Genomic DNA, 24,430 nt, shown 5'->3' with positions numbered 1-24,430 from the left:
TTTTTAAATGTATTAAAAGGGACTTTAAAAATATAAACATCCTCAATGTATTGAGATCCCGAAGGTTGAGGACACTGTAATAAAGTTAGTTGGGTATAAGGTGCAATATGACACTGAAAAACATGTAAAGAACACTAACAACATATCCGTGGCTTAACCATAAAAAGGCTTAAACAATAATCATCTGGCACAACATTTAGATTTCTGCTAAATAAAAAAAAGTCCTTTTTAAAAGACCCCCTGGTCATGGTCTCTGCTCAGATCACCATTATCTTCCACAATGATCATGGCAACTCTATTCCATTACACACTTAAGACAAGTTTGTTATAGTGCCTCTTATAACTGATCATATATATTTTTTACAGTGTACACCTAGCATGTTATGCTCTGTTTATTATTATTATTATTATTAATTCCAGAATTTCTACAATTCCATTCCAAACTTAAAGGTATAGTTTAGACTGAATTAAATTGCTGTTATCATTTACTCACCCTCATGCATTCTGCTATTAATAACCCCTTTTGTAAAGGGATAAAGTCATAACAATAACAGAATATACATTTTTGGATGAACCGTTCCTTTAACTATGCAAGCTTGTTAACCGCCACAGAATAAAAAAAGGTAAATGTGACTTTTTTTTCTCGCAATTGCAAGTTTATATGTCACAATTCCCACTTTATAACTCGCTTTTGCGATTTTTTTTTCATCTCACAATTCTGAATTGTGAGATAAAGTAGCAATTCTGAGATATAAACGGACTTTTTCCCCCTCAGAATTGAGAGATACAGTAAACTCGCAATTCTGACTTTTTTTTTCTTGGAATGGTGAGATAAAAAGACATTATTACCTATTTTTTTATTCCATGGCAGAAACAAGCTTCCATATTTAACTGACCATTCTGCCGGGACTTTCAGAAACTTCTTAAAGAAACACATACCATTTAAAACCACTTGCCATTACTTGCATTAAGCTGCGTTTTCTTAACCCAGAAACATGACTGATGTACTGTGAACAAGGTACGGTAATATTTAAGATGGTAAGAAGGTAAAATTCTAGAGTTTATTCCCAATATAAAAACTTATTTCCATCTCGCAAGTTCTTTCATGAGTGCTGACCTCCACATCTCACCACATTCATTTGACTCTACAAAGAATGTAAACAAAGAAAACAGAAACTGACAGAGTTTATTTACAGACTATGTATGTTTATATATATCGTAAATGTGTGTGTGTGTATATTTATATATATTTAAATATTTATATAGGATAATACCTATTATAGCTACAACATTTTACTGCTCCTAGAGTTGTTAGAGTGTTTTCTTCAACTATATTTTGTCTATAAAAATCCTCTCTGACAGTGGGTAAGGAAATTGTGACAAACTTTCTATAATTTTATAATTTTTCATTCTATGTGGCCTCTCAACAGGACCATCTTACAGCGTACATGAGTCCCAGAAGACAGGTCTAATAGTTTGCTAAATTTTTAGGGCAAAAAACAACAACATGATTTCCATCATTTGAAAACTGAAGCCTTCACTTTCTACAAGTTATTCAGGCCCGCTGTCATTTTAAACTAGCATAAAAATAGTGTGAAGTGAAAAAAATAAGTGAAAGCATTAATGATGACTGATAAATCACTGTAAAAAAATAGCGGATAAACCTGTTCTGTGTACCATAAAGCATTTCAGACATTCAACAGAAATATTTTTGAACCAAACATACCCTGGCGCTCATCCAGGTTTGATATTGCCTCCATGCAAATAAAACACACTCCATTTCACACTCATAAGTGGTTTAGGCGTTTCAGATTTTGCCATTACACATATGGCCAACACTGAGAGTAAAGTGCTCTGAAAATTGTAAAATATTATAGAGAGAAAAAGAATTGCGAAGCATCCTTCTTTGGGATTTTTAAAAATAATAAAGGTCTTCTCAAGTGCCTTTGCTACATATAACCTTTGATACAAACCAACCGTCCAATCTGTGCCCTGCACAGACGCTTCACAAAACAAACCTCTGCAAATATCAGAGGACCTCATGTGGCAAAACGTTAAACTTTCAGAATACGAAGAAGACAGGACAATATAAATACATCTACGATTAAAAATAAGGTGCTGGAGTGATTATACATTTCATATTCAGTTATAACATATGCTAACAGGATTTGGTTACTGCGATACATCTGGATTTGGTTATGGCAGGGGGACATATTTATGCTACATTTTAATTGGCTAAAGAGCTGTTCCGAAACTTCGCAATGCTCACGTCCCACAGCGCCCTCTGCTGTGGGTTCAATACGCATTTGTATTTTGTAATGCAGCTAATGGGAATCTCAACGGACAAAGCATGAACGACTATAGCAGAGAGCATGTGAAGAAATGCAGTGTTAACTGCTAATCCTGTAGCTCACAAAAAAACGCATCGAACATCAACAAAAATAATGAGAACATTTGTTTTCTTTCTGTAATACGAGAAGCTTATTTGCACAGTATATAAAATATCTCTATGAGAATAAGATAAGTGAAAATTTGCACAGTTTAAAAAGAATATTCAGTGTCGCACACTGTTCAAACACCTGCCGGAAGTCTTAGACCTCGCTCAGCATGTTTGTAAACCCATATGAGAGTGATTCACATCAGATGTGAATCAAAAAGCTCACGGGGAGCTACTGCAAGCTTTGGGTTTCAGACAATAAACAATCAAAGGAACCTTAAAAAAACTAGTTGTTACCGGAGTTAACCCTTTCAGTGGAAAACAGGGTCGGGGGAGAGGGAAGACCTACGATAGAGTGAACGAAGGGAAGCGAGAGCGACTTGACCTGGTGGAGACTGGATGCCTCTCCAGGAGGGGTCATGGGGTGACTGGGTAACTGATTGGCTGGTGTGTCCATATCAGTTGACGTGGGGTCCAGTCCCAGAAGGTTGGTGGTATCAGATACCATGGGGTTGCTGACCTGGAAGCACTTCTCCTTGTGGGCTTTGAGCATGTTGGAGAAACGGAAACGCTGTCCGCAGACGTCACAGGGGTACGGCTTCTCGCCAGTGTGAGTGCGGCGGTGCCTTTTCATATTGGGCCGGCTCGTGAAGCTCTTTCCACAGACCTCACAGATGTATGGTTTCTCTCCTGGAAAGGATAAAAGGAATAAATTACTTAGTGTGCATTCACACTTACAGTTTATATATACAGTATATATATATAAAAATGTACTAATATTAAATATCAATAATAATATCTAATCAAGATTTGTGTTGACTGTGTTTATGACAGGTGCTAAAGTGGTGGTTCCTACCAGTGTGGGTCTTCATGTGTTCATCAAAGTACTGCTTCATGTTGAAGTCTTTCCCACACCACTGGCACATGAACTGCTTGTGTCCGATATGGATGCTCATATGTGACCTCAGCTGGTATTTGTACTGGAATCTTTCACTGCAGTTCTACAACAGGAGTAACGGCATCAGATACAGTAGATTATAATTTACATCTATGTTCCTCTGCTTATAGTTATTTTAAGACATATCACAAACACATATTTCAACCAAAACATAAAAAAAATATTTTTAAATGATAAAACAATAAATACTGCACGCTGTTCAAAATTAAGAAGTATTTTGACACTTTCTGGTTGTCAAGTGTATGGAGTTACATTTGTGCCATAATTAAACAAACAAATCCAGCATTTTGCAAACAAACTCGATCTGCTTTGCTTTGCAAACAGAAAGCAATGTGCAAGTACAAAGGTCAATTTGAGCGAAAATGCAGTGGAATAACAAATATGCATTGTGTTTTGCAAATAGAAATAAATGAGCCTAGCTCATATTTCACAAATAAATACAAACCATCCTACATATTGCATGTAACCTTTGAACAAATACCAAATCTAGTGCATACAAATGCATATCTGTCTGTTATGATTATGAGACACTTGGCTTTTTATGAGATCTCTCGGCTCGATTTTCTCACAAATGTGTCCAGGCAGATTTTCTCACAAGTGCAGTTGAGCAACTTCCTCTTCTAAAACAGTAGATGGCGCTAAGATAGATGCATTTTCGCTCAAAATGACCCTTGTACTTGCACACTGCTTTCTGTTTGTTTGCGAGTCAAGTTTTCCTTTGCAAAGCAGATTGAGTTTGTTTGCAAAACGAAAGTTTGTTTGTTCTGTGAAAAAGACAAAAATGAAATACCTTCATCTCTCTGGCCTACAACTGATAATCCACATAAGTGAACTCACCTCACACTTGAAGGGCTTTTCTCCAGAGTGCTGGAGAGAGTGCACTTTAAGAGACATGCTGCGTTTGAAGGACTTCCCACACGTCTCACAAGTGAACGGCATGTCCTTAGTGTGAGCTGCAATGAACAACCAAAATTCAAGAAATGCTTTCTTGTTTTGCTTTCATAGTAACAGTTCAATCATGACAAATCTTGGAATAGTTTTAGCATGTTATTGAATGTCAATGTTAATGTATTTGGTCTTTGCGGCCTAGATCTGCTTCGCTGCTGCTGCAGAGCAAGTATGGACTAGTTACTGCTAATAAATACACAGACACACTGCTGTGAGCATGTAAGATATGCTGCTGTTGCTGCATAAATAGACATACATAAACCCCGTAGCAGATCTAGGCAGGTGGAGCTGGGGGAGGTGGAGGGTTTCAGAAGATACCTGATAGCGCGCTGCAGGAATAGCTTAAAGGAAAAATGAACCAGAGCGATCTCATTGGCTGCAGGATCAGCAGAGGCCAATCAGCCTGCGCCCTGTAGAGTTTCATGACTGAACTAGATATTTAACTGATAAAAAAAAAAAATTAAAGCTTAATTTCATCTTAAACACATCAGAGTGTTAGTTTTTAAGGTTAGAGTGAGATTGTGGCATGTTTTTGTGTATAATAAGACTGCATTATTACTGCATTTACTCAGTTGTCAGTGTTAGATGAGCAAGTGTAACTTGTTACCCTGTGGACAATTGAGTGGATTCTGGTAGAAGGAAGTTCTTCTAGATAAGATATTTCCTCTCTGCTGTCAGGGCAGATTAAACAATACAGCCTCTGTCCTGGGCTCAGTCTGTTCTGGATGGTAAAGCAAGGTCACAGCGGCTCTTTCCCCTGCTCAAAACAGAGCTGGGTATTTCACTATTGTGTTGGACCAAGCTCTGGGAAGATCAAGCTTCAGAAGATGAAAGTACCGTACAGTATGAAGGCCAGGGTGGGCTGTATTACCTCTGCCTGAAGGTTAATTTACACCACAATATGTCTTTGTGCATTAGACAGGGCTGCTGTATTAAGCAGCATCTTGACTGCCACCTAGCTGTGGCAGGTGGTATTGTTTGATGTTAAAATGAGGATAAAGTATCAAGATGTGGCCTTGTGCCTGAAAAGGAGGGTCTTGAATTGAGAGACAGTTTGAGGTTGAATCCTTTAGAAGAGTTTTGTGAACTAGATAACTGATTCAAAAAGAGTGACTCAACAGAGTGATTCATTCACAAATCGTACATAACTACATCTTTCAGGACAGTCAAGTCAAGTCACCTTCATTTATATAGCACTTTTAACAATATGAATTGTTTCAAAGCAGCTTTGAAACAGCTACACTGAAAAAAAAAATGTTTGTATAATTGACAAATACTGTACAACACTGAATTAAAAGTAAAATTACTAAACTTCTAAAGCATTTATTAATCAGAGGGGCTGTTTACACAACACCGTTTTCAACTATAAACGTAAAACTTTTTATGCGTTTAGGCCATTCGTTTACACGACAACTGCGTTTTGGGGGCCTGAAAACGCAAACTTTTGAAAAGTGCACGTTTTTGAAAACGGTCTCTGTGTAAACAACAAAAATGCGATGACATCATGCACACGCATATAAGTGTTCAGTCTATAGTGTCTCATCGCCATCTAATGGCCTGGCAGCAGAATAGAAAGTTTTTAGCCGTTTTCGCAGATCCGTGTGAATGGGGATCGTTTTGACAATGGTGTCAAACTTGTCCGTTTTAAGCATATCGTTGTCGTGTAAACGTACCCTTAATATTAATTAAAACATTTACTAACACATTATTAAAATCAAAAGTTGTATCAGTTATTATAATTTAATCGACCTGAACTAACATGAATTAAAAGTAAATAGTTTATTAATTACGGTGAACAAAGATTAAATATAGCTGCAAGCATTGATGACGGGCCCAAGCCCTGGTGCCAGCGTCACCCTGGTGGCTTTAGGGCAACTGTGCACGATGGGCAATATTAATTTAAACCAGGTAAATGTAAAAGGACCATATCAAAGTCAAAGATTCAAAAATATTGTAACAAATGCGTTGTTTAGTGTTAGTTAATGCATTAATGGGACTAATAGAACTTTATTGTAAACTGTTACCCCATACTCCAATTTAAAATCTTTGTTTTATTTAAAAATTCGAAAAATATTTTTTTTTACAATGTAAAGAAAGTAAGCATAGCTTCAGTCCTTAATCACTTTGATGACACTGAAAAACAGTGTCCAGGATATTCTTTAAAAAATCACTTTTTGTTTAACTAGGAGAAATAAAAATTCATATGGGTTTGGAACAACATGAAAGTGACTAAATAATGATAGAATGACCCAGTAATTGACCCAGTACTCACCAACCATGTGTTTCCGGACATGTGCCATGGTGTAGAATTTCTTTTCACAGATTTCACAAGAGAACTTTTTCTCGGCATATCCATGGACAATCTTGTTGTGTTCGTGTAAAGACCACAGCTTTTTAAAGGCTTTTCCACAAGTCACGCACTACAAAAGATCAGAGGATCCAAATGAACGGCATTAGACTAAACAGCTTTCCCTTAGGGGTTGATGGAAAACACAACAGGATTTTACTATTCTGAGAGAGAACCAAGAACTGCACAAGCTAAATAAAGAATGAATATTGCAAAGGGCACCTCTACCTTAAATTCATTTATACCAAATTAAACACAACAGCACAATTTCCTTAATTACACTGAATTCCCCGTAAGTGCTTAATATAGCAGAGACAAATGAGTGCTGGATGTTTTAGACCCAGTTTGAGGCGGAAATGGCCTGGCAGACCTGCTTTAATGGCAGAAAACAGCTGCTCTCCGCACCCTAATACAGTCCGTGCCTATATATCATCCCAACTCTCTGGTTTATCATTCTGCTCTGCATTATGCACTCATAGCAGAGTACAGAAGAGAATGCACATAATCCACCTTTAAACATGATAAAATGTGTTTATATCTATACTATTTTTGGTGGGTAGAAACTAGGTGTACACTGATAAACTAACAAATTGATCATTATTTTCATGTTATGACCAATAACCAATAAATAAATGGTTGATTTTAAAATTCTACACTATTTTTTTCTAAATTAAATTAAATAATCAGTAATAACTCAACAATTGGCATCGCAGCATTATAATTTACAGAACAAAAGATTCATATTAATTTTGATTATTGCTAAAAATTGCATTTAACAGTGTTATTAAAAAGTGTTTTAAATGATTCACTTGAAGTGAGCATTATATGAAGGTGATCTACATCTAAAAATACATTTAGGAAATAAGCATGGATAGTATAATATAATATACATGTACTACCATTGAAAAGTTTTGAGTCAGTAAGTTTTTTTGTCTCTTATACTCATCAAGGCTGAATTTATTTGATACAAAATATGGTAAAAACAGCAATATTGTGAAATATTATTACAATTAAAAATAAAAATCAAACTTTTGAACGGTGGTGTATATCGGCATTAAAATATATAATCAAATTGGTTCATTTAATTATGATAATGAGTGTCCCAGTTCTGTGGGAACAGATTTCGTGTTACTAATGTATTATTATTTTTACAATGTTGATCTATTAGGCAGATTTCACACAAGCATTTGGTGCAATTGCTTGTGTGAAATTGGCCTCATAGATCAACCTTGTTAATGTGTGCATGCAGACAGGTGTGTGTGTACCTGTATGTTTTTCTCACAGTTTGTCTGATGGTGTAGCAGCAACTCGCTCTCCAGTAAAAAGCGTTTGCCACATTTATTGCAGATCTGCATGCGGTTGTGTGTGACGTTCATGTGCTTCTCCAAGTACCAGCGGTTGTTAAAAATACGAGGGCATTTCTTGCAGGAAAAGTGCTGCTTCTCTTCGAGCTTCACCTTCTGCCCCAGACTCTCCTGCTCTTTTCTCCTCTTCCTCCCCTCCCCTAGTGTGGAGTCCATTAGTGTCTGTCTCATGGCGGCATCTGTGCCAGTTAGTATTCTTGTGGCACGGCGTCTTCCCATGCTGGTGTGTCCTGTTTCTGGAATGTTGAGGTTGTTCTCTTCCTCATCCTCATCTTCCTCATCATCACTGCAGTTTTCCATCTCTTCCTTTCCTTGTTCATATTCTTCTTTGTCCTCGTCAGCATCTTCGTTATCAGACTGTTCCTTCCCCTCCTCCGCATCGGGAAGACTAGTGCGACGGTGAACGAGGAGGGATGAGGTACTTGAGGTGATGCCCTTTCCGTCTGACCCTTTAGAAACATTCAATGTCTGGTTATTGAGATTGACCTCCACAATAATCTGCTCTCTGTTAAAAGAGGCAGAACCATCCTGGGCTCCCGCTTCATTGAAACAGGCCCCTCCCTCCATTTTGCACAAGCCCCGCCCTCCTCCACTAGCCACTCCCCCTCTGCTGTCATCATTTTTGTAGAAGTGTTTGGCCTGAGGGCTGGAGTGGATGCTAGATGAATGTGTCTGGGTAATTTCCCTACTGACCCCACTATCCTCTACAAGCAATGAGAAAGTACCATTTCCTTGCTGTGTGTACATCTTCTCAATCTCCTTCATCTTGTACATCTGATTGGACGAGGCATTGCCCTGCCCGTCTGTGTCAGCCATCTCATTGGAGCCAAGTAGTTTGTGGCAGGAATCACTCATCTGCAGCACAATGGCCACTTGTAACACTTTAAAGATGGAGATATAGATGAAGTTGAGGATCTGGATGCTCAACACCTCAAAGGCCAGGTTTATGTGGTGCAGCGGTTGACTCTGGGGGAGGAGGGTCTGGAAGTTGGGTCTATGTTCATCCAGGACGCACTTGTGGGCGGAAAATGTACAGCGGGACACCAGTACAAGGTCCACGTCGCACAGGGGAGGCTGGTAGAGATGCCGTTCGTTCAACCTGTCCATTAAACAAGTAAAGTGCAGCACTGCATCCTCCAGCAGAAAGAACTCAGCAGAGGGGAAGTCAGCAGTCCACTGTGAGATAAGACAGGAGAACATGTGTTTTAATCTTACAATTCCTTAGCAAATTATTTACAAATAATAAGATCATGAACAGCACCATTATATCCACTTGGAAAACAGAACAAGAATAAACATTTTAAATCTAGATTTGCATTTCTAGAGCAAAGTACCAATGCAGTAAAAATACATATTTGTTACCATTACAAAACTCTTAATGTCAGTATTATTTTATTATTATTTATATACTTTTATAGTAGGCTATTTATTAATATATTAAATAAGATTTTTTTTTCATCTTTTCAGTTTTCATTTAAAAATTTGTTTAAGATATGTGCTTTTGTCAATTTAAGTAGTTTTTTTTTTATATATATATATTTTTATTTAAATTCATTTTTATTTCAGCAAAGTTTCTAATTTTCATTTAATTTTTCATCAAATGTTTACATTTTATTTAAGCTTTTTTTTTTATTACCAAAAACATTTTTTAATAGTTTTAGTTAACAAACAGTAAACATTATAAAACTTTAAAGGTTTACATAATTAAATGATCTATTAAAAATATAGGGAAATATTGCTGTTTATTACTATGTCTGGTTATATTGGTGCATGTAAGTGAAAATGACTAAATGTAGTTCCTTGTGTTATTTATTAAAAAACTAATTTTTAGAAAATCATGCTTGGTTATTGTTAACTAGATTGTTTTCTGTATTTTATTATTGAATTCATTTTGTTTGTACTTGCTATCTACTTGTCAAAAAAAGTTGGTTTGGTTGAAATTGTTTCCTCTGACTGTATAATGACGTTTCAGAACAAGATATTGGTGTGAACAGTCTAAAAAGTGAAAATATATTTTATGTATAATGTCAATAACTATTATTAAAGTAACACTGTATAAAGGTTGACCAAAAACATCAGGTCAGGACATGTAAAAATACATTTTTGCACAGAACTGATTTCATTCACAGCAGGCTTGAAAACATTATCAAACAAAGTCCATCTGAGAGTGAGAAAGGCAGGATCTACTGGAGCTTGCAGCTATGCCCTCCCCTTCTGCTCCCAAGGTTGGTTTATTTTAGATCAGGAAGGACGAGGTTTCGATCCGGACAGCATCTCTTTAAAAACTCCACAGAGGGAAAAGAAAGGGACAAAGGGAGAGGCAGCAAGCAAAAAGAGAAAAGGGCAAACCAACTGAGTGGAGAGAATTAGAAGTATGTAAAAAGCACATTGATATTCAGAGATGTGCGCTAACCATTAGCTAGAGTTATCATTATGCACAAGACAAAACTCTGGCCAGTAAACAATTAAAGAGAGCAGGGAGAGTAAATATCAAACTCTCCAAACAATTATACAGATGGATTATGCTGACTTTTATGTGACTAACAACAAGTGGAATTAAGAGTGTTACTTTTTATCTCCGTAAACAGGATTAGTTTCTTTTCAGGAGGCCATTAAGTCCAATCAATCTTGTTAAATGTCACCCACAAATACACCCAATTGACAGCATAAACTCTTATTTAAAATACAACAATATTTATCCTCATATGTGCTCACTGTGACCAAACCATTACACGTAAACTAATGTCTAAAATCATTCTGGAAACAGCTGGCTGCACCAAACTGACGTATTAGCCTGGTCTAGAGCAACAGTCTGGTTCAGGAAGTAAAAACATTTTTCTTGACAGGGAAATTGATTTTTAACGCTAACTTATAAACCTTTAAAGACAGGCTTACTGTGAGCTGAGGTTGCAATAGTATTTGCTTTGGTTGAAGCCATTAGTCTGCATAATTTCAACTTAATTTAAAAGAATCGTGTTTAACAGCAGAATTTACCCATGATTCTGTACAGAAAATCCCACCAATCAGAGTCAAAACAAGCAAAAAAAGATATTTCACAATATACACAGTATATATGTATATCAACTTTTTTAAATTATTAGTTTTATATTTCTCCATCGTTGATCGCAATGCTTCATACAGTTTTGTACCTTTGTATTTTTGTTACATTTGTAACTTTTTTACTTAAAATCAAAGTTTGTAATGTTGTGATTCACCTCATAGCTGGTTGACTTGGCTTACAATGCTTTAACAAATACTTTTTTGAAATCCGTATGGGAGAAATGAATGGAATCAACGCCGCTGAAAATGTGGGCTGGCACTGTTGCACTCTATTGTGGAAGTTGTGGAACAACACATTTTATAGTCAAGAACAAGTGGAAATATGATGTGATTCGATAATGAGGAAGATATGACTGACTGACTAAAAAGTTCAAATGTAATTCCATATGCACTATTCTTTTCTCTGGAATATTTTCTGAATCTTTGTATATTTAAGGTGGATGATCACTGGGATGGAATAAAACACTACAGGTAGCTAAACAGAAAACACAAGTCAAGAAACCTAGTTCAGAAGCATTCATGCTGTTCATTTGGATAAATAAAATTTGTTAGCGCCACCAGGAATAATTGAAATAGATAAGGGTTTGTTATTCCAAAACAATATCAAGTCAGCTGTATCAAATTCAAAACTGGCAACATGAAACATCTCTGAAAGACATTAAATTAGTCTGAGCCATTGCACAGTGGTTATTGAGTGTTCACATAGTGCTTATCTTCCTCTCTCTCTCGCTCTCTCTCTCTCCTCAAGAATTTCCTGTCACTCTCTACTACATCTGGAATAAAAAGAGTCAAAATCCACAATTATAAACTGATGTGAACATATATAAATAACAAAATATTATCTTTCAGTATAGTTTTAGAGCAATTTATGCAAAATTATACTGGAAGTTTAAAAATGTAGTATATGTCAACATTAAATCATGTTCACTGACTTAAACAAGAGTGCAAACAAATATCTTAGATGTAGGAATTCAAAGATTTAAACAATATTTTTTCAAAATGGATAAACTGATAATTATTTTCCCATTATGGCTGATAACTGATAAGTTACAATTCCATGTATTTAGTCAAAATAAAAAATAAAATAAAAAATAATGTAAAAACTAAACTCAATTATTGTTTTTTAAAAAAGTATCTTAAGCTCACCAAGGCATCATTTATTTAATAAAAAAAATTCAGTAAAAACAATTGTAAAATATAAAATTGTAATATATATATATATTTTGTTTTAATATATTTTAAAATGCAATTTATTCCTGTGATAGCAAAGCTGAATTTTCATCATCATTACTTCATCATCACATGATCCTTTAGAAATCATTATAATATGCTGATTTGGTGCTCAAGAAAAACATTTTTTATTGTTAAACATTTGTGCTGCTTATTGTGGAAACCATGAGATATTCTTTGATTAAAAGAACGTTCAAAAGAACAGCATTTATTTGAAACATTACTCTTTTGTATAACATTATAAATGTCTTTATCATCCCTTTTGATAAATTGTATGCATCTTTGCTGAATAAAAGTATAAAAAAAATCGTAATGACCCTAATCTTTAATGTCTTTGCATCACAAGATTATAATGTATAGTATGAAAAATTGTCATTAATTTTGAGATTTGCTCAACATCTAACTTTAATGCACTATAATTAGTGTTATATCGATATCGACTGATACCTATACATATGGATAAAGTCATATAAAGTGTGACCGACCTCTCATCACACACAAGTCTGAATTTTGGGTCGGCTACTATGTCACTCATCCGACACCGTAGTTTGCCAGCTCACTAATACTCCTGCAACAAGACCTTGACCAAACCTGGTTAAACAGACCTGTCATTACCAGCAACATGGGTTGTATAACGCTTTTCAATGTGGTTCATAAAGCTGAGCTCATTGCAGTGCAGAAACCTGTACTGCCTTCACGCAGTAAGAGTCAGGGCTGCTGGCCAGGCCCGCTGGTATGCAGTTGGCTGAGGACGATCACCACAGTGCCAGCTAGCAGAGAGCAGAGCGGTGGGGGAACGAGATCAACCCTCAGTTGACTTTCACTTCTGCAGTCTTTCCTGCACTGTTTACCACAGCTCCCAAATGAAGGCTACCTTTTCTGCTGATATGTCTTCGTAGAGATTTTAAATACCCCTTTACTTTCAAAAATGGTTAGATGGAGAGCAAGAAAGACAATTCTATTCTGAAAAATAAATGTATCCCATGTTCTACAAAAAATATGAAGCAGCACAACCTTTACCAACAAAATGTTTCTTGAGCACCAAAATCAGCATTTGATTTCTGAAGGATCATGTGACAATGAAGACTGGAGTAATAATGCCGAAAATTCAGCTTTGCCATCACAGGAATACTATTAATACCCAAACTTTTTAACAGTACTGTATATATTGCTTAATTTAATAATATATTGGATTTAATTTCTTTACAAATAAAATGTACTCATTTCATTTGGTTAAAATTATTTAATTATTTCTATGAACTTCAACCAGCGCATAAGATATATATTTTTTTTATAACAAACGCATGCAAAGCAATCTATTATTGCAAATTGAATTTAGGCTTTTATTCTCATAAGAGATGTATGTATATATCACACATCAGTTGTGGTAAACCGAAGCTCAAGCATGTTCACTTGACTGCAAGAGGTTCATTCTCGTGTTACGCAGCACGTTTGAGCTTCAGAAAGAACCAATGAGGGTTTTTTTCTCAAACGTCAAGCGGGTTTGGTTGAGCTTCTGTTTCTGTCTGCTGGTCAATGTTTTAATGTGAATAAAAGCCTAAATTCTGTTCATCATATAAAGCAATCGTGTCTCTTCAGAAAATTTTTACTAAACCACTCAATACATATAGCCTGGGTTTCCCCATGCTGCCTTGCGCGCAGTGCGATTTTATTCACGCTCCTAGGCAGCCTGGACACCATGGACCAGATTTTCCCCTCAAAAAGGGAACCAATCACAGAACGGGGAGGGAGCAGCAAGACGATGACGACGTCAATGCGACACACCGAAGCAGTTTGTTTATATCTATGGGTCCAACATGGCATCAGATGCGAAGTTACCTTTCGATGCAGCTTTAGATAGTGTTCGTAGTTTAGAACGCAAGTTTATTTCATCTTCTTCCTCGTCGAATTTCTGTCGCTCTACATACGTCATCTGGTATAATTGAAACGATTGGCTATGAGCTACGTACAGGCGCATTTGATAGACATTCGTAGCGCCCAATAAACGGCTCTGGGCATTCGTAAACCACGCCTCAAATACGAGAAAATGAACATGTGGTTCCCAGACCACGTCTCAATGAGAAGAGGTCTGACGTTAGCCAGGCTACAATACATATGGATTAGTTTTACAATCTCTTTATGAACTCTTTGAAACAGTTAGTTGTGTTTGAAACAGTGTTAGTTGCATAGCTGCCAATGGAGGGACAGATTTTCCCAGATTTCATCAAAATGATCTTCATTTGTGTTCTGAAGATGAACGAAAGGCTTATGGGTTTAGTAATTATATTACGTTATTAAATTATTTTATTTTTTCTATATGAAAACAACAAAACCAAAAGAACATTACAACAGTTGATTTTATATAAAATTTCACACTGTTTTCTCTGAACCAAATCTGTCTATTATAAATGATGCAGCAGAATCTCTAGCAGTTGACAAATTATATCCATCATGCACCAAACTGCCAATTAATTAGTAGCACAATGGCAGAATTTAAGGGAAATCTTCAAATAAAAGTCATTCCAAACCTGTATGAATTTCATACATAGTATTTTTTTTCCTCCATAGTATGAAAGTCAATGGGGCCCATCAACTGTTTGCTTATCAACATTCTTCAAAATATCTTCTTTTGTGTTCAGCAGAAGAAAGAAATTCATACAGGGTTGAGGCTGAGTAAATGATGACAGAATTTTCATTTTTGGGTGAACTATCCCTTTAAACGGACTGAGAGTGATGAGTAGATCATCTGTCACGGAGCACTATAACAATGCAGCCACTGTGAAGACCACTGACCAACCTCTCAGCAACTTTTCATGAATTGCTCACAATTTCAGAAACCGTATAGGAAGTCATTCTGCAAAACAAACTCAACAAACCACAGCGACAAGCCACAGGAATTTTATAAAACTGTGAACGACATAAAAAACAACTCGTTTTATCTTTATTTTAGGAAAGCATAAAAGTGAAAACACACAGTAATATCAATATTTTAATGCAAGTTGATAGTAATGCCTTCAAATAAAAAAAGACATTTTTGACCAAAATAGCATCTCTGTGTTGGAAAAGACTGGTAACTTGACCCAGGCTAATACAGCTACATTTTCTTTCTGCTGTTACAGTACCACAGACCTCAGAGCACAAGGAGGGGGAGGCTCTGGCTGTCAGGCAGAAGACGGAACGATGGAAATGCAAACTCAGCAATCCTTTCTCCCCTTCAGCATTGTCCTAACAAGAGCTCAGGGTTGGGAGGCTTGAGTGACACCCTCAAGAACAAGAGTGGGCATCATGCCAGCCTGAATCTCCCTCAGACTGGCCAGAGACAGAGCTAGGATGGAGCTTCAGCACGGTTGTTCAACACTGATCTGAGCAGACACTCACTAAAACCTGAGTCAGCATAAAACTACAACAGACTTTATGGAAAATAAACTGAGAGTGATTGAGAGAGGCAGTTGGAAAGGGTTGTGAATATGGGATCCTATCTGAACTAGGAAGAATTTTGGTTTATTATCTGGAATGAGAGTTTACACGTACTGGAAAAAGCCATCAGTCACCAACCAGACTGACTTAACACAATAGAAAATAACTGATTGGTTTACTCAGCCTCACCAGTACAGAAAACAAAACAAAAACAGCACTATAAAAGTGCTTGATATGATTTAGATAGGAAGTCATACCACAGCTTTGTGTGAGGAGCAGACCAATATTAAGTCGTTGTTCACTAAAAATCTTTCGCCCAGTTCTCAAGTTTCATACTTCTGCATATTCAAAATTATTCAAAAGTTATAATACACTAATGTTGATGTGCCAAATTTGAATATATGCAAACATGAATGAGATTAGTGCTACTTTTGGACACATTATTCTTATGTTTTATGGAAAAGTGCAGCGTGAACATTTTTCAAAACATCTCCTTTTGTGACACCACAATGATAAATGATTGTGACAGATATATAGCCATTTTAATTTTTAGGTATTACTGTAACCAGATCACAACTTTAGCAAGTGTAGTGCATCCACGACACAGAATAGTGACTCTTCTGACCTTCGACTAAACTTCGAGACTGCTGCCCACTCTGTATTAATGGAAAACAAGCATTATCATGAGAATCTAATCAGGCCGCTATTAAAGAGACGAGAGATTAATCGCTGTCCTCCTGCCCTCTGGATTCCTCCACTTCCTGTGCTGCCAGCCTGAAGGGAAGTTTCACAGTGCTGTAAAGTGCAGAGGCGCTTCTGTCTGGCCCTGTTTCCTTATCAATCACACACAGATGCCAAGTAACGACTCTGCATCTGGAGTCTCTCTGCCCAAGACAATACGCACAATTAGAAATGACCTGCATTTCAATAGAAGAGTATCTTTAATTTCACTAAGATGATTGCACACTAAAAAAACTCACAGCCATCATGTTTTAAGGCCATTTCAAGTTTGATTTTGACGTGACATAAAATATCTAAGTGGCTGAGCTGTTTACTGAGCTGTTTTTAATTATCCTTCCCATTAACATCATCATTTTGTTCATTCAGATTGATTCGCGAACTCGGAACACACATGAAAACGAGCTGGGATTTATTGTGTGAATCTATCATGGCCAATCAAAACCAATCATACCACGATGGAGACACTGCTAACTCTCACGTGACTTTCCCCCATTCATTCTCAATTACTCCCCACTAAACACACCTCATGCTTTAGAGTCTCTGTTAAAAATCAATGGGGCTCAGGGGAGGCACAAGATTCCCGCTGTAACTTTACCTGCTGGTGTCCCTGTAAGAGAGTGTTACTTTAGAAAAATGTGTGATTTATACGCTTTTTAATGTCACACTGTGTAATACTTGCATTGTTTTATTTTTTGTAATATGGGTTATTTTCTCATCTAATTTTTGAGGAGGCACCGCCTCCCTTGCCCCCTTGGAGGAAACACCCCTGATATATATCAGGAATATATATTATTGTAATGCTACCTGTTGTTATAGTGTTTTTTAGATCATTGTTTTATGAGTGACAAAGTGTGATTGTTTGGTGACAACCTTTGCTAGTGTTATGGAGATGAGTTGATTTGAGACATGCATCAATTGTTTTAGTAGTTTGTAGTTTTAAACACTTAGTAGTTTTAGCGCATTTTTGAAGTGAAATTAAGTACCAAGCTGAAAGTTGGTTAGGAGAACTGTGTGAAGAGTTTTTAAAAGGTAACTTAAGAATTGAGAAATGGGTCCAAGGAACAACAACAACAATAACAGACAGACAGACAGACAGACAGACATAGACAGACAGACAGGCAGACAAAGATAGATAGATAGATAGATAGATAGATAGATAGATAGATAGATAGATAGATAGATAGATAGATAGATAGATAGATAGATAAATAGATAGACAGACTTTGGTCTCTCACTTTTCGTTTGAATCAATCTGTTAGTGTATATTTCCCTGAGGACAAAGAAACCATACGTATTTGTGAGAAGGAAAGAGTCTCAGTGGGCCAGACGTAGAAGATTCAGTGTTGCTTTCCACTCCGGAGCAGATTTTCTACTTCTGAAGCCGCAGTGTACTGATCGCCCTCTGAGACGAGCCACTTTCCAAGGTGATGGATCTGTCCTCAGAGGACCGAGAAATGAGACAGAGAAATAGATGCCCAGGGTGTCTGCGAAAGCGTGTGGTATTGCTCGATGCCTACACCCTCCCCGATCCAATCAGAACGCACGTTCAGTCCTGACCTTGAGCTAGACAGACAAACACTTATAGCCCTCGCAGAGACACACAAATGACTTACAGCCACTGTGTGTGTGTGCGCACGCGCTGTAAATTAGCAAGACATGTTTCAGTTATGAGCAGGTAAAAGTGAGCAATAAATTCTGTGTTGAGTATAGTAACATGAGATGAGGAAACAGATGGAAGCACACTTCCATTTACTGTTCAAATGTTTAGGGTAAGTGAGATGTTATTACATGTTAATAAGAAAATGAATGACAAAAGCCTAAAACCGGTGCCATCTCACCTTCATTTTCTTTATTAAGGTAAAAATTCATCACAAAATGAAAATATTGTCATAATTTACTCAATCATCTGTATTATTTGCTTTTGCCTGTGAAACACACAACAAGCAAGGATGTCCGAGCTGCTCTTTTCCATAAAGACAGTAATAGAGGTTTGGAATGACATGAGGTTGAGTAAATGATGACATAATGTTCATTTTAGGTTGAACTAACTCTTAGATACAGATACATGCATTAGAGTCTTCTCACCCAGTTGATAATTACACACTGTCAGAGAGCTGCCACAAACCACAGCATCACTTTCACTGAGCAAACCTCCTGAACTGTAACACCTGCTATTACACATGCCAGTTCACTGAACAGGGCTGTTTGCTGCTCCTCGGATCAGCTGTCTGACTAGTGCTGAATAATGTGAGCTTTAGGCACAGGCAGAACACCTCCACGAGAGAAACATATAATTCACATCTGTTTGCATCTATCACATTTGTTTTAGGGTTTCCTCCGGAGTTCACCAATTTGAGACATTTCATATTGAAGAGTGAGATGTATTTAAAAAAGAATAATAATTGAAGCAAAAAAGAAGCTTAACTGTAAAATAGGCATAATTGCTATTTGTCTAGGCATGCGTTGTTACTCAATTACATATTTTTTTTTAAATCAAATGTATTTGTTGTTTTATCGGACAGATACAGTTCTGTTCAAAAGTTTGTGGTCAATAAGATTTTTTTATGTTTTTCAAAAAAGTTTAAAATGCATTAAAAACAGTCATATTTTGAAATATTATTATAATTTAAAATATTTAAAATATAATTCATTCCAGTGATTCATTCCTTCAGAAATCATTCTAATATGCTGATTTGCCGCTCAAGAAAAGCTTCTTACTATTATATAGATGTTGAAAACTGTTGTGCTGTTTAATATTTTTTAATTCTTTGATTAATAGAAAGCTCAAAGGCTCATTTATATGACATATACATTTTTTGTAACAATGTAAAAGTAAAATTCAATGCATTCTTTCAAAATAGAAGTATTCATTTTTCAACGGTAGTGTACACAGTATAGTCAGAGAAACTAATAGCCACAGAAAATGTGTAATAAAATTTTATTTTAAAGTACTAAACTTACAGCAAGTAACATTTAAATCAGTGAATGAATTAATTTTACTTAATGCAATTAAGTAATTATTTAGGTAATTATTTAAAATAAATAAAACAGACTATAGCGGGAAAAAAAACTGAATATATAAAGTTCACTTTAACATAAACCTAATAATAAAAAATAATGCCTAATAAAATGATGGGATAAAAACAAAAAAAAAGAACAAAAATAACAAAAACTAAACTGAAAGTTGACCAAAATGCAAAACGATAAATAAAAATAGTGAAAATTTAGTGGAAAACTAACCCTTGCACAAATTAATTATATAAAGATAGATATTTCCCTTAGGTTAGAAATTGTTGAAAGAGGCTGTCATCCATTCCATCCCTTCATCTAATTACCAAGTTCAATCAGAATATATGATTAGGATGGTGCTCCCCTGTCAGTTGTTTTCAGGTTCAGCTAATTAACAGCATAACAGATTGAAAGCCAATGAAAGCTCTTTTCTGAGGAGGAAAGAAACCCAGACACACTCACCTTTCCAATGGTTTTAGCAGAGCAAGGGAGGACAGCCGGTGTTTACTGCAGAGTTTCTGTATGTCCAGCAAGTTCTGCTCAGGGAAGTCCTCGCGGGCATCGGCTGCGGGATAAAAAAAAAAAAATCAATCACTATATCTGGAAATTGAAAGACTACACTGGGACTATGTTAGTTTAAATGAAAGTCATTATGGCAAAAATAAGGCATTAAGTATCTCTCATAACCTTTGGATACTTGAATCGTCGTACAACATTTGTTTGATTACAAAACCTCATGGGAATGTCTACGACTCATTGCACTTTTCCTGTGCCGGCTGAGACAGATATATTTAGAAGACTTCCCATTTCCATCTATATGTTAATGCAGCCAAGAGCAAAAGAATCACAGTTTGAAATATTATGTGCCAAGCGGGGCATGAAATTGAGCCAGACAAACAAACAAAGGATTTTACCTCTCGTGCGTCTGCTGCGTTTAATAATAAAAGATGCACTTGACAAGGTGAGAGAAATCAGGTTCTCGTAAAAAGACACAGTATATCCACCGTAAGAACCATTTGGCGACACAAACAAAGCTGTGTCACTGTGACGGTTTCAACAGAAAATTGAAAATGTATTTTTGCAATCAACTTTGCAAAATACTATAATCTCAGAAGCCTAATCTATATTGCAAATAGAAACAATAGAACAATAGAAACATTTTCCCATGGCTCTGAATCGAATTGATATACAGATGCTGAGGTCAGGCAACAGACTGGGCCATCTGACCAATCAGAGCAGAGTGTGAGTACTGTGAGAAAAGAGGTGAAACTGCAATGTATTTAATGAGAAAGTGTGTTTGACATTGGATACATGTAAACCTATTAAAAGAGACTTCCAAAACAAAATAAGGACCTTTTAAAAATAGCATAATGGGGCACTTTAAACGTATCGGATGCAGGAAGTAAATAATAAAAGCTGCATGTGATCTCCAGAGCAAGGACTACCAGAAGAACTGAGTCAGGATTCCTGGCCAAGAGAAGAGCCTGTGGAGCTGGCATGTCTCTGCCACAGATCTGCTAACTCTGCTCAGAGGCCAACTCTTCTCCATGTACAGACTCTGACCTAAGTGTGCAGCAATGTTAGGAAACAACACGGACACTGGTGTGGGAAATGTCTTCTCTTTCCCATGACCAAAAAGAAGGAAATCATTAAGATTCAGCGAATAGATCCTTCAAATGATGCATAGATATACATGCATCATATTTACATAGTAGTATGTAAATATTTGTTGTACTGCCTTTAATTTATGCTGATTTTATAATATTGCAAAAATGTGGGATTAGTAAGAATTCATCTTTTTTTCAGCGAGGACGCATTTAATTGATCAAAAAGGACAGTAAAGACATTTATAATGTTACAAAAGATTTGAACTTTCTATTCATCAAAGAACCCTGTAACAAAATGTATCACCATTTCCACAAAAAATATTAAGCGGCACAACTGTTGTCAACATTGATAATAATCAGAAATGTTTCTTGAACAGAAAATCAGCATGAATGATTTCTGAAGGATCATGTGACACTGAAGACTGGAGTAACGATGCTGAAAATTCAGCTTTGACATCACATGTTTTAAAATATATTCAAAGGGAAAATAGTTATTTTAAATTGTTATTACATTTCTATTTGATTTAAATAGATTCTTTTCTATTTTTCTTTTACCGTATCTTTAATTTTTTTTTTTTTTTTTTTTATACAGTTTTCAACATCGATAATAATAAGAACAGTTCTGCTGGAGTTGAATGCTGGGAGGCATTGGAGGAGCACTTGTCACATGGATTTAAGTGTCCCCAACAACAGAAGCACTGAGAGACAACGAAGCCTCAAAGTCAAGGGTGGGCAGGAATGTCCTGAATAGACGGTTACATAAAAACCCTCAGCATGATGCTTTTTTCCAGGCTGCAGCACTAAAGGACAAGACTGCAGAGTTTAGCAAGAGTTGTTCTGTTTCAGTTCTTTCTAAAGTACAAACTTTCATAGCGATTTCAAGAGGAACAGTTAACAAAGGGGCGATTCATGTAGGTTCATGTTAGGAAGTCATCAGTGCATTCGATGCATTTCTTCATTTGTCTGATGCTTTTATCTGAAACGTCTTAAGTACGAGTGTTCCCTATTAATCAATCCCATGATGACCTTGCAGCTTTTAGCACCAATGCTTAACCAGTCACCAAGTGCAGCTCCTTTTCTGTTATTCGAGTTTTAGAAATTAAACTGTTTAATGGCATCATCAAGTGATATTCTGGTGATTGTCTAAAATTGATTGTATCCTCATAACCGAATGCATTAATGGGGGCGTAATGGAGTCCTTTGGGTTCTGACTCATTTCACATGCCAGCCATCATCAGGCAATGCATATTTAAACACTGCATTGTATATGCACTGTATGAATAATAATAAAAAAGATAGCATCACTTTTTAAGGGTCATGTGAAAAAAGTCAAGCGAGCAACTGGAGGTCAAGAGGACAGGGTCATGGCAATAAAGTAGTGACCTGACCCAGATACTGTATAAACCCAGCTTCCAGATGTGAAGGGGCCTCACTGTACTTTAATGCATGCCTTTATTTTTTAATGACAGCTCCTAAAATCAACTCTGCTGTCATCCTGCAACCTCTCTGATTCTCTCCCTCGGTTTGCTACGAATATAAAATATTAATATACTAAAACAATAAGAGTGCCGATAATGAAAATAACTGGTTGTAAGACATATCTTTTCCAGTTCTCTTCCCATTTTATTCTTATGGGTATGATTAACTTCTCTGCTACTAAAACCAGACCTTTTTATTAATCATTTGTGATTGGTGAATAATTTTGTATTTGTTTTATAAAGGTACACACATAAAGAGCAACTTCTAGACAATGAAATAATATTTATTATATTCCATAATTTTTTTAACACCCCCTACCCCACACACACTTTTCCAGATGTGAAAATCACAATTTAATTTGTAAATTATTTGATACTTCTAGGTTTTCTATGCCCATGTGAACCCTTTAAAATATTTTGGTTGTTGCTATTGTTTGTTTGTTTTGGTAGAAATTTAAGTATTTTAATTATATTACAATTTAGATATGTGTTTAACTTTTATAACTAATATGCAGAACTAAGTATGGTTTTGTTTCTACTTTGATAAAAAAGTAATCATTAGACTACAACATTACTAACAATAATCGTGGCAATTAATACTGATGTAATTTATGAAATCTCAAGCTCATTTGTTTTGGGCAAATTCTAATTGTATTTCGAAGTAATAACATTTCGAAAATGATTAATCTAATCACAAATTAATTTAAATGGTATTTAAAGTATTAAAGTTCCTAAGCTCCTGTATTTCTAAACTCTATGGATAAAAGATCCACAAATTTAAGGTCATGTCTAAGTTAACAGTGTTGTGACATGCATTCTGTCTCTTCCTGCACAACAAAGTCTATCATTTCAAAAGTATATTTGGAATAAAAATGTTTCGCTTTTAATTTTTGATGCATCAATGTCCACAAAATGCACCAGTCACGACGTGATTCCTGTCCACACTGATACGAGAGAATTTAACTATTTAAATGCAACAATGTAGCTATTGTGGCCATTGCATTCTTGTTATCCTTCCAATTTCTGTTACTGTCGGCGTTCCGTATAAGTTGCAAACTTCATTGCGCGGTCAAATTTATTGGCAACATCACGTTATTTAACACATTCAAAAAGTCAGACACATCCCAGGACAAACTATTGCAAGTTTTATCGGCCTAGCTAAGTCTTTCAAAATTACTAAAGATAAAATATGGATACAAAATGTCGTTGTCTACTGTACCATTTTGATCCGAGGTCTCTAGCATCGAAGGAGTCCGCGAAAACCTCCATTTGCCCAGGACTTCCGCTCGCCATGTAACAGTACGTTGGATTTTCACATTTCTTCAGTTATCCTTCCCTTCACTGTTTTTTTCTTCTTCTTTTTTTTCCGCCTTGCTAGCAGCATTCAGACAGACAAAAATGCAGAGGCTGCTTTTGCAGTAGGAATTGGTGATTGGAGCTCGGGGATCATATGGGCTTTTGTCAGAAGTTTTAAAGGGCCATTGCACTAGATTTTTTTTCTTTTTTTTTCCCTTTTTTATCTTACAGCTAAAAAAATGACTGATCATGACGAACTGTCCTTATGGTGAGATGGAGCATTGTCACCCAGGTGCTCATGACCTTGTACATCACCTTGCCTTGTGCACAACATGCTGAGTCCTGAAATCCATATTCCTTGTGTCCAAATATACACACTTTTCTGCTAAATAGTGAATAGGATGTCCGAATATGCAGGGGTTTTTTTTATGAAACAATAGGCAAACAATATCCAGACGACATACTGCACCTTCCGACATTATGAGCAACCAGTAGACTGAGGCTACAGGAGCTAAGGAATGGTCGAGTTTGAAAAGTA

General features: G+C 36.2%; 1 protein-coding gene across 1 annotated transcript; it reads right to left on the bottom strand.

The window, feature by feature from the left end:
• Window positions 1–2,579: 2,579 nt before the first annotated feature.
• On the bottom strand, window positions 2,580–24,016 carry zbtb47b (zinc finger and BTB domain containing 47b). Its single transcript, XM_079862895.1, has 7 exons — window positions 23,816–24,016; window positions 19,974–20,076; window positions 7,956–9,230; window positions 6,616–6,763; window positions 4,233–4,348; window positions 3,294–3,438; window positions 2,580–3,127 (listed from the first exon to the last, which is right to left on the bottom strand). Exons 3-7 carry the CDS (start codon window positions 9,159–9,161, stop codon window positions 2,724–2,726), a joined length of 2,019 nt encoding a protein of 672 aa, XP_079719021.1. The 5' UTR covers window positions 9,162–9,230; window positions 19,974–20,076; window positions 23,816–24,016; the 3' UTR covers window positions 2,580–2,723.
• Window positions 24,017–24,430: the final 414 nt, after the last annotated feature.

This window comes from Squalius cephalus, assembly GCF_949319135.1.
Source record: "Squalius cephalus genome assembly, chromosome: 25".
Lineage (NCBI taxonomy): Eukaryota > Metazoa > Chordata > Actinopteri > Cypriniformes > Leuciscidae > Squalius > Squalius cephalus.
The sequence above is the reverse complement of the archived record's forward strand: the minus strand, read 5'-3'. Positions and strand labels throughout refer to the sequence as shown.

Excerpts from the sequence above, each read along its gene's own strand:
- zbtb47b (XM_079862895.1), bottom strand. The coding sequence starts at position 9,161 with ATGGACAGGTTGAACGAACGGCATCTCTACCAGCCTCCCCTGTGCGAC. Across the intron at positions 4,349-6,615 it reads TGTCCGGAAACACATGGTTG|CTCACACTAAGGACATGCCG; the intron begins GTGAGTACTGGG and ends TGTTCATTGCAG. Across the intron at positions 3,128-3,293 it reads ACACATGAAGACCCACACTG|GAGAGAAACCATACATCTGT; the intron begins GTAGGAACCACC and ends TATCCTTTCCAG.